This window comes from Salmo salar, chromosome ssa23, assembly GCF_905237065.1.
Source record: "Salmo salar chromosome ssa23, Ssal_v3.1, whole genome shotgun sequence".
Taxonomy (NCBI): Eukaryota; Metazoa; Chordata; class Actinopteri; order Salmoniformes; family Salmonidae; genus Salmo; species Salmo salar.
Genome location: NC_059464.1, coordinates 45,690,068 through 45,701,662, shown reverse-complemented (window position 1 = coordinate 45,701,662; position 11,595 = coordinate 45,690,068). Strand labels below are relative to the sequence as shown.

General features: G+C 39.2%; 1 protein-coding gene across 1 annotated transcript in view; it reads right to left on the bottom strand.

Moving 5' to 3' along the window:
• Positions 1 to 6,960: 6,960 nt before the first annotated feature.
• The window catches only part of LOC106584768 (anoctamin-9), a 36,498-nt gene continuing 31,863 nt past the window's right edge, over positions 6,961 to 11,595 (bottom strand). Inside the window, exons 20-24 of the mRNA XM_014170315.2 lie at positions 11,212 to 11,359; positions 9,630 to 9,752; positions 9,227 to 9,320; positions 8,915 to 9,027; positions 6,961 to 7,889 (exon numbers count right to left, since the gene is read on the bottom strand). Of these exons, the coding sequence (XP_014025790.1) occupies positions 7,874 to 7,889; positions 8,915 to 9,027; positions 9,227 to 9,320; positions 9,630 to 9,752; positions 11,212 to 11,359 (494 nt within the window). The 3' untranslated portion in view covers positions 6,961 to 7,873. The remainder of the gene's footprint in view (positions 7,890 to 8,914; positions 9,028 to 9,226; positions 9,321 to 9,629; positions 9,753 to 11,211; positions 11,360 to 11,595) is intronic.

Here is an 11,595-nt window from a genome sequence, read left to right as displayed (position 1 = left end):
TCTGGGGTTGATTTGCACTTTTCGCGCCAAAGTACGTTCATCTATAGGAGACAGAACTCGTCTCCTTCCTGAGCGGTATGACGGCTGCGTAGTCCCATGGTGTTTATACTTGTGTACTATTGTTTGTACAGATGAACGTGGTACCTTCAGGCGTTTGGAAATTGCTCCCAAGAATGATCCAGAGTTGTGGAGGTCTACAATATTTTTTTCTGAAGTCTTGGCTGATTTCTTTTGATATTCCCATGATGTCAAGCAAAGATGCACTGAGTTTGAAGGTAGGCCTTGAAATACAGGTACACCTCCAATTGACTCAAATGATATCAATTAGCCTATCAGAAGCTTCTAAAGCCATGACATCCTTTTCTGGAATTTTCTAAGCTGTTTAAAGGCACAGTCAACTTAGTGTATGTAAACTTCTGACCCACTGGAATTGTGATACAGTGAATTATAAGTGAAATAATCTGTCTGTAAACAATTGTTGGAAAAATGACTTGTGTCATGCACAAAGTAGATGTCCTAACCGACTTGCCAAAACTATAGTTTGTTAACAAGAAATTTGTGGAGTGGTTGAAAAATGAGTTTTAATGACTCCAACCTAAGTGTACGTAAACGTCCGACTTCCAACTGTACATACATTCACATTCCTTCATGCTCTTCATATACACTGCTGGTAACCTCTGTTTATTATTTATGCATAGTCACTTTACCCCTTCCTACATGTACATATTACCTCAATTACCTCAACTAACCTGTACCCCTGAACATTGACTTGGTACCGGTACCCCCTGTATATAGTCTCGTTATTGTTATTTTATTGTGTTACTATTTTTCCTTTAGTTTATTTAGCACATTTTTCTTACAAACTTTTTAAAAACTCTGCATTGTTGGTTAAAGGCTTGTAAGCATTTCACGGTAAGGTCTACACCTGCACCAGGGAGGTCTCAGCCGGCTCATCAGGCTCTCACTCCTCAACCGGTTCGTCAGGTTTCTGCGCCTCAGTGGAGGCAACCGGTCATGTCGGTGCGCTGTTGGCATTTCTTGTTGTGTTCGTGTATTTATTAAATGTCTTCACTTCCTGAACTTGCTTCCCGACTCTCAGTGTACATCCTTAGATTTTCTTAGTCACTTTCACACAGATATCATATTAAAAACTTCAAACATTTCTCTCCATCCTATGGCAAAATGTGTAGAATTGTAGTAAGTTTTGTTGTAAAATTGCTAAATCTTCTCTCTGCCCCATGGCAAAATGTGTGGATTTGCAACACACTTCCTTTAAAACGGCAACATTTTCTCTCCGCCCCATTGCAAATGTGTAGATTTGCAAGACATTTTTACTCTCCACTCTCAAGAGGGGGCCTCTAAAACGTTTTGCTCGCAAGGTGGGGGAAACAAAATGTTGCTTAGGGCCCCCAAAAGGCTAGGGCCGGCTCTGACTATGTGTGGATGTGGGTACATGGCCGCTGATGAGATCAGACTTTTTGTGGCCCTCACACCGATCAAAGTTGCCCATCCCTGTTCTAGATGATGTCTTAAATTGCTTAGATCATAAAAACCATTGGCTCAAACATTACAACAAAATCTATGGGCTAAAAAAAACCTAGCTAAAAAAACGTTAGCTGACATGGGCTAATTGATCTGGACATTTCTGATAAGTTATAAATAGCTCTCTGGGGCCTCCCAGGTGGCGTAGTGGTCTAAGACACTACATCGCAGTGCTAGCTGTGTCACCAAAGATTCTGGGTTCGAGTCCGTACGGGAGTTGCAGCGATGAGACAAGACTGTAACTACTACCAATTGGATACCATAAAATTGGGGAGAAAAAAGGGGTAAAAATAAATAAAAAATAAATAGCTCTCTAAGAGTCTAAGATCTGCAATGACATGACAAGACAAGAGGAAAACTGATGATGCACTACCCAATTTAGAAATTGCACCCTGTGCATTCTACTATTACAATTTTCAAGAGTTTGTTTAAAGAAAAAGGTTTTTTTATTTTAAAAAATGGGGGGGGGATTTCTGTGGTCAACCGTTTAGCTATTGGCATACGGCTGGGAAAACCAGAAAATGTTGGTCCATAAGTTCCTTGTCTTTCTACTGAAAGATTTGTCATTCTACTGCCTGTTTTGAACAATTCTAAAAGTTGAACCGATAAAAGCATAAGAGTTGGTCTATAACAGGCCTATAACATTTTATTGTTTTCTAGCCTGTTAAAAGTGTTAAGATTAACTGGTCCTGCATATCCTGCCATAAAGGGCAACAACAGATCCATTTAGCATCAGTATAAATCTATACTCTCTGTTTATTATCAATGCATAGTCACTAACTCTACCTACATGTACATATTACCTCAATTACCTCGACTAACCGGTGCCCCCGCACATTGACTCTGTACCGGTACCCCCCTGTATATAGTCTCGCTATTGTTATTTTACTGTTGCTCTTTAATTATTTGTTACTTACACTTATTTTTTTCTTAAAACTGCATTGTTGGTTAAGGGCTTGTAAGTAAGCATTTCACTGTAAGGTTCTACACCTATTGTATTCGGTGCATGTGACTAATAAAGTTTGATTTGAATGGTAAACACAGCAGGACAAATACAGTACAAACATACCCAGAGCTCAAAGAGATGTCTCTTTCTCTCTTTCCCTCTCTTCAATGACCAGTTTGTCAACATATTAACTTTTGGTAATGACTAGTCTGCAGTGAAACCTGCCCTGGGGAAACTAGTTAAACCTCTCATAGTGAAACATGCCCTGGGGCAACTAGTTAAACCTCTGATCGCTGAGTAACCAAACACTTTCGTCTCCTATTTGTCATCAACAGCCTGTGCAGATCACTGTAGGCTAAACTATCATTCTGAATGCATAGACCTTTTAATAAAAATGTATAATTTTGCTGGAGACTATTCTGGCGCAACACTGGTAAAGTTTCATCAGACTGAAACTTTACCACCTGAAAACATAATATATATTTTCCGTATTACAAGTTGTAATTATTTTTAAATTAAAATATGCAAATGAGGCAAACCCTCCTTAAATATGCGCTAATTTTCATATTACGAGAATCCGTTTTTACAGCACATTGCTTCAAGGTAGAATGTTTGTTTTATTGTATTGTGATGACACTTAATGGTCATACTTTAACAGAACAGTTTATCAAAATATTGTCATTTTGCATATATTTACAGATAAGATTACACTTAAATCGAAACGACACAAGATATCAAAAAAAGCCTCTGTATTAGTCTGACTGTAAGACCTAAGAACCTGTGTGTGGAATAATGTGACTGTACGTCCTTTGAAGACTGGGAAAATTGAATTGGCGCACTGGGAACATGTCATATTGATAAAATGGCAGATAAAGATTGGCTAATGCAATTAAAATGTACTTTCCATAAATATGACAATTTATGTCACATTATGAATTAACAGCCCAATGACACTTTAGGCCTAACTGACAGTCTAATTGTATATTTATGTTTTCCTATCCCTCTGTTTATTCACTTTTGCTGGAGAAAGGAAATAAATATTATTTATACACAGCAAGTCACCTGACAATAATGGGCTACTCTCCCTTTTTATTTACCTGTCACTCTCCTGTCTTGTCTCTGATATGAGCTGAGACGCAAGGAAGGAATCCTTAGGACTTTGCTTATTTGAATAACCAAGTCTAAGTTTGTGGGCTAGAAGAAAATGTATAAAAATAAATAAATAAACAGGAAAACCTTATTTAGATAAGTATTCAGCCCCTTTGATATGAGACTCAAAATTGAGCTCAGGTGCTTCCTGTTTCCATTGATCATCCTTGAGATGTTTCTACGACTTGACTGGAGTCCACCTGTGGTAAATTCAATTGATTGGACATGATTTGGAAAGGCACGACAGTCTATAAAAGGTCCCACAGTTGACAGTGCATGTCAAAGCAAAAACCAAGCCATGCGGTCGAAGGAATTGTCTGTAGAGCTCCAAGACAGGATTGTGTCGAGGCACAGATCTGGGGAAGGGTACCAAAAAATGTCTGCAGCATTGAAGGTCCCCAAGAACACAGTGCCCTCCATCATTTTTAAATGGAAGAAGCCATCCGGCAAAACTGAGCAATCGAGGGAAAAGGGCAATGGTCAGGGAGGTGACCAAGAACCCGATGGTCACTCTGACAGAGCTCCAGAGTTCCTCTGTTGAGATGGGAGAACCTTCCAGAAGGAGAACCATCTCTGCAGCACTCCACCAATCAGGCCTTTATGGTAGAGGGGCCAGACAAAAGCCACTCTTCAGTAAAAGGTCCATGACCGCCCGCTTGGAGTTTGCCAAAAGGCACCTAAAGGACTCTGAGACTATGAGAATCAAGATTACAATATTGAACTCTTTGGGCTGAATACCAAGCGTCACATCTGGAGGAAACCTGGCACCATCCCTACGGCGAAGCATGGTGGTGGCAGCATCATGCTGTGGGGATGTTTTTCAGTGGCAGAGACTGGGAGACTAGTTAGGATCAAGGCAAAGATGAATGGAGCAAAGTACAGAAAGATACTTGACAAAACCTGATCCAGAACGCTCAGGACCTCAGACTGGGAAAAAAGGTTCACCTTCCAACAGGACAACGACCCTAAGCACACAGCCAAGACAACGCAGGAGTGGCTTCGGGGACAAGTCTCTGAATGTCCTTCAGTGGCCCAGCCAGAGCATGGATTTGAACCCAATCGAACATCTCTGGAGAGACCTAAAAATAGCTATGCAGCAAAACTCCCCATCCAACCTGGCAAAACTTGAGAGGATCTGCAGAGAAGAATGGGAGAAACTCAACCAATTACAGGTGTGCCAAGCTTGTAGCGTCATACCCAAGAAGACTCGTGGCTGTAGTCACTGGCAAAGGTGCTTCAACAAAGTACTGAGTAAAGGGTCTGAATACTTATGTAAATGTGATATTTACGTAGTTTATTTTTTATAAATGTGCAAAAATGTTTAAAAACCAGTTTTTGCTCTGTCATTATGGGGTATTGTGTGTAGATTGATGAGGGGACAAAACAATTTAATCAATTTTAGAATAAGGCTGTAATGTAACAAAATGTGGAAAAACACAAGGGGTTTGAATACTACCAAAAGGCACTGTATATAGCAAGATCTCCCATGGAACACTCCAGCAGTCTGGAAGAAGTGTAAACACTCCTAAACGCATCACGATCACCTTCACAGTGTGCACATTCTATCATGACACAATTACAGAATCCCTGGTTGGTGGGGTCTATGGGGATTTTCAGTCCAGTGTTTACCTCAATCAGCCTGACTAACCGGTGTCTGCATGTAGCCTCGCTACTTTTATAGCCTTGCTACTGTATATAGCCTGTCTTTTTACTGTTGTTTTATTTCTTTACCTTCCTATTGTTCATCTAATACCTTTTTTGCACTATTGGTTAGAGCCTGTAAGTAAGCATTTCACTGTAAGGTCTACACCTGTTGTATTCGGCGCACGTGACAAATAAACTTTGATTTGATTTGAGACACTTAGGGCAAATCAAATCATGTACAAGTTGGTTTATTTGTGACATGTTGGAATAAAAGCCACTGCTAGCTCGCTGCTAAATGTCATCTTCATCTCAACCAATTTACGTCTTGGCTCGCCGACTACGTCCTTTTCCTCCTCTACCTGTACAGTACTGTCTGGGAGATGTATGTGTGCTGTCTGGGTACTGTATGCGTGCTGTCTGGGTACTGTATGTGTGCTGTCTGGGTACTGTATGTGTGCTGTCTGGGTACTGTATGCGTGCTGTCTGGGTACTCTATGCGTGCTGTCTGGGTACTGTATGTGTGCTGTCTGGGTACTGTATGTGTGCTGTCTGGGTACTGTATGCGTGCTGTCTGGGTACTGTATGTGTGCTGTCTGGGTACTGTATGTGTGCTGTCTGGGTACTGTATGCGTGCTGTCTGGGTACTGTATGCGTGCTGTCTGGGTACTGTATGCGTGCTGTCTGGGTACTGTATGCGTGCTGTCTGGGTACTGTATGTGTGCTGTCTGGGTACTGTATGTGTGCTGTCTGGGTACTCTATGTGTACTGTATGTGTGCTGTCTGGGTACTGTATGTGTGCTGTCTGGGTACTGTATGTGTGCTGTCTGGGTACTGTATGTGTGCTGTCTGGGTACTGTATGTGTACTGTATGTGTGCTGTCTGGGTACTGTATGTGTGCTGTCTGGGTACTGTATGTGTGCTGTCTGGGTACTGTATGTGTGCTGTCTGGGTACTGTATGTGTGCTGTCTGGGTACTGTATGTGTGCTGTCTGGGTACTGTATGTGTGCTGTCTGGGTATGTGCCAGAATGTTGACTTAGTCAGCGTTCTCTTTTCTTCTCATTCCGTGCTTTCAGTAACAAGGCACGCGTTAGGATGAAATAATATATCATCCGGCTCTAGTGGATTAATAATCAAATTATAATTAAATAACTCCAACGTTTGAATTTCGGTCCAGCTGCTAGAATTACTTGCGGATCCTGTACGTGTTGTCACGTGACGTCTCCCCTTTTAGCGGGTTGGCATTTACTGTCATGAATGTTGTTCTGGAGGCAGCTCTGCAGAGTAGTCACTAGCTGGCACAGTCACAAAGTCATAAAATCTGATTATAAATGTTGTTCTGGAGGCAGAGTAGTCACTAGCTGGCACAGTCACAAAGTGATAAAATCTGATTATAAATGTTGTTCTGGAGGCAGAGTAGTCAATAGCTGGCACAGTCACAAAGTCATAAACCTAACTTTAACCCTAACATTTACCACAATGTTAACCCTAATTACTAACCCTAACCTTATATTAAGACCAAAAAGCAACAACATTTTTTCATTATTTTTTAGGATCAGCCGATTGCCAACAGCAGATTCGTGACAATAAAAGTCAACCTGCACCTGTTTGCGTAAACTTTCAGAAGTACTGTAGGCTATCTGCTGACCTTTTACAACAGTCCTCGTAATGAACGCTGAGTCTGAACAGGCTTTTTAATTAGAACAATTATCAAGTTACATTGACCAGAAGTGATGAATATACTGTATAAAACAAAAAGGTAATGTGACTGAGTTTCCATTTCCTTAACATGACTCAGCCCCCCATCCATCCAGGTACAAAGTGATGTTTTATTTAACATGTTTATTTTATCCATTATTTAACTAGGCAAGTCAGTTAAGAACAAATTCTTATTTACAATGACAGCCGGGGTTAACTGCCTTGTTCAGGGGCAGAATGACATATTTGTTGTACCTTGTCAGCTCAGCGATTTGATCTAGTAACCTCTCAGTTACTGGCCCAACACTCTAACCACTACGGTGTCTCTTTTGTTAAGTTAAAGTGAACGTGTTATGTCTCATAACATGAATCATATCTCAGTGCTTATAATAATATATTACATTTCCTGTCCACAGTTGATAAACATAAGTATCTCACTATAACTTAACATAACATACCACTATGTTGCATACCATGCCACAACATGCCTGTACTGAATGGTAAACAAGATGATTTAACAGCAACAACAACAAAAATACAAAAAAAAAATAGTGCAACTTCATGAAATACAAAAAAAAAAAAAAAACATCTACAAGTGTTGTCTGTTTACATTAAGACAATATTTTATATATATTTTTCTCTCTTATAAGAAACAATAACTATATCTAGGGTCAGAAGTCACATGGCCAGCACTCTGACATCATCTGACACAAAAACAACAAATACAAACCAATAAAACACAGGCGATAAGCGCTCCCTTTCTCTCTCTCTCTACACACAAACATGTCCTCCATAGTGCTGGTAATCAGTCACATCTGAATGGATACTGTGTCCATGTGTTTTTCAGACGTCACTATGTCAACATCAGAATGCTCCAAACACTGTGGCGATGTCGTCATACCTCCGATGAGCTGTAAGAACCACAAGCACATTCTTTCATTTTGAACAACATAGGAGGGAAATAGACATTTAGCGATAACATAATGCTGAATTTGACAAAAGGTTATATAGGGTAAGACTTCCTATATAAATATCCTCTTCAGAATGCATTATAAGCACATTTATAAGGCCTCATAAGGTATACATAGTGTATTAAAATGCTCTATATAGGCACTAATAGATACATAATTCCTTAGTATAACAATTTAAAACTCTAAATACATTAAAACTTCTATTTACTGACCTTGCAGGTTATTTTTTGTTACCACATATGGCTATATGTCTACAGTATCAGATTACCTGAGTTTAGGGCTCCAAAGCTACAGGTAATTTACCAAAGTTACCGGAATCTTCTGTCATTTTGATAATTAACAGAAAATATATGTCAATCTATCGTAACTTTGGTCATTTAAATAACTTTTAGAAAATGTATTAAAATGTGCTATTCATTTTTTTTTTTATATCTATCTATGTCCATATTGTCCATGAGTTTCTAGTAGATAGACCATATGGTTCGAGAGAAAATAGCCTATTTAATAAAAATAAAAAACTACATATAATCAACAATGCCATTATTTTCAATTCACTTTAAAACTCTTCCAACTATTCACTTTTTTCACAACCAGTTTGACGCCAAAGCATTGACAACAAATACATATTGACAGTTAAATGAATGTGTACAAACATAAAGGATGTTTCATGCTGAAACCCTCATATTGAAACAACAATGTTATTATATTTAGGGTAATGTTTTACAGCTTTGTCATTCTATTTTTTATTTTAAAATCATCTTATTAAATTATTTTATATATTTTACATGTGATAAGGCAACACAGAGGGCCAGAGACAATTACAGACACCTGTGATAATCTGAAGTACTCAAAAGGATGTCTTGTGATAGATTACATAAAATCCTTGAAAGATACCATAATTATGGTAGTTTACTGGTAAACTTTGAACGTTTCCAGTAATATTCCCCCTCCCTTTGAAACCTTACCTGAGCTCTTCCTTCAACCTGTTGAGTTTATCAAAGAGCCTTTGATTCTTGACATCCAAGGGAACGCTGGGAACAAACCAGGCTGTGACGAACTTACATATGACCACCACATGCTGTACACACAGAGATTATGAGGACAGGGATGGAAGAAAACATAAATATTTAGTTAATAATACGCAATTGAAAATAATAGATTTTACAAATGTCTACGTATCAACTATCAAATAAATGGCAAAGTTACTTCGCTCAATTTTACTGAGTCAAGACAAGAAATGGTCTACAAATTAGTTGAAATAAATATTTCTATCTTACCTCAAATAGGATGACAAAAGCAAAGCGCACGGCTAAAATGAGCCAGAACTGAGGAGTCAAGCTGTAGTCTTCATTACTTCTATAATCTTTATAACTGGTGACAGAGAGAGAAAACGCAGACATTAAAATATCAAATCAATGACTAAGAGGAGAATCCTTGGAGGGATCAATGGAATGAACCAAGGACAAGTACTAAATATATGCAAACGAATAAAAATACATTATTTAAAAATGATCATTCATTTCCTAGTATAAAGGCACAACTCATTCATGTTTCTTTTCTTTCCTTGTTTCAATCAATTCCAGAAATAATACTGATACTTCCTCTGGACTATCCCTGTTTTAAAAATGGACAACATGGACATCATTTCTGGCTGATTAAGGGCTGGTAAGGGGTATGAACCTGCAGTAGGAGACATTCTGTCCACTAGGCGTCACCATCTGGTCCGGTGAGAACTCATTATAGATTCTCTGGTCGTTCATGTACACTGTGGACAGGCTGTTGTTGATGTAGCCGGCCATGCAACTATAGGACAAAGAGAACATACAGGAAGAAATACTGTCACTATTAGCAAACATGTAGCCTGAAGGGCTCACACAACTGGCAACATGTACACCTTTATTTAACTTGGCATGTCAGTTAAGAACAAATTCTTATTTACAATTACGGCCTACCAAAAGGCAAAAGTCCTCCTGCGGGGACATGGGATTAAAAATACAAAATAAAATAAAAATATAGGGACAAAACACACATCACGACAAGAGATACAACACTACATAGAGAGATCTAAAACAACAACATAACAAGGCAGCAACACATGACAATCAAATCAAATCAATCAAATGTATTTATAAAGCCCTTCGTACATCAGCTGATATCTCAAAGTGCTGTACAGAAACCCAGCCTAAAACCCCAAACAGCAAGCAAAGCATGTGAAAGAAGCACGGTGGCTAGCACCACAACATGACACAACATGACAACAACATGGTAGCAACACAACATGACAACAACATGGTAGCAACACAACATGACAACAACATGGTAGCAACACAACATGGTAGAAACACAACATGGTAGAAACACAACATGACAACAACATGGTAGCAACACAACATGACAACAACATGGTAGCAACACAACATGACAACAACATGGTAGCAACACAACATGACAACAACATGGTAGCAACACAACATGGCAGCAACACAACATGACAACAACATGGTAGCAACACAACATGACAACAACATGGTAGCAACACAACATGATAACAACATTATTGGGCACAAGACAACAACACAAAGGGCAAGAAGGTAGAGACAACAATACATCACGCGAAGCAGCCACAACTGTCAGTAAGAGTATCCATGATTGAGTCTTTGAATGAATGCGTGTCCCAAATGGGGCCCTACAGGCCCTGGTCAAAAGTAGTGCACTATATATATATATATATATATATATATATATATATATATATATATATATATATATATATATTGAATAGGGTGCCAATTGGGACGAACATAGCCAGTGACACATAAACCCGTCCCCATTCATAACAGGAACCACCGATGGCTCAGTAGGTTAGTACATGTAGCGTTATACATTCATTTAACAATTTTTATTTAACTAGGCAAGTCAGTTAAGAACAAATCCGGCCTACACCGGGCCAAACCCGGACGACGCTGGGCCAATTGTGCGCCGCCCTATGGGACTCCCAATCCAGCCTGGGCCAATCCAGTGATTCAGCCTGGATTTGTCTGTAGTGACACCTCTAGTACTGAGATGCAGTGCCTTAGACCGCTGCGCCACTAGGAATGGTTACCGACGTATGTGGTAATAATGGAAATTATCTACACACCAGGGTTAGGATCAATCCCATTTAAATTCAGTCAATTGGAATTTCAGATGACTTCCTAAATTGAAATGGAATTGAGCCCTAACCCTGCCGCTGCAACCATCGAGTCAGAATGGACAGACGTACTCCATATCCGTGACTGTTCCATTGGCACACGGTCCATAATTGTAGCGGTATACAAGGCGGGGGATAAAATCTGAAGATATCCCAATAACCAGGCCGTTGGCTATGACTGCCAACACACCGATAGCCTCCAACACGTCTGTCCATACACCTGAGGTAAGAAACAGAAGACAACACATACATTGCAAAGTCAAATGATATAGTATACCTATACATGTCATGGTATTATATAGCTATAACGTATAGTTCCATATTACAGAAAAATATGCAATTTCCAAGCTAACAAGGAAATTGATAACATGCTCATAAAAACATTTTTTTAAACCAGATTGTCAGATGTTCAGTACACTGTGAAGACTTTGTTTATATTTAACCAGATTATCAGAT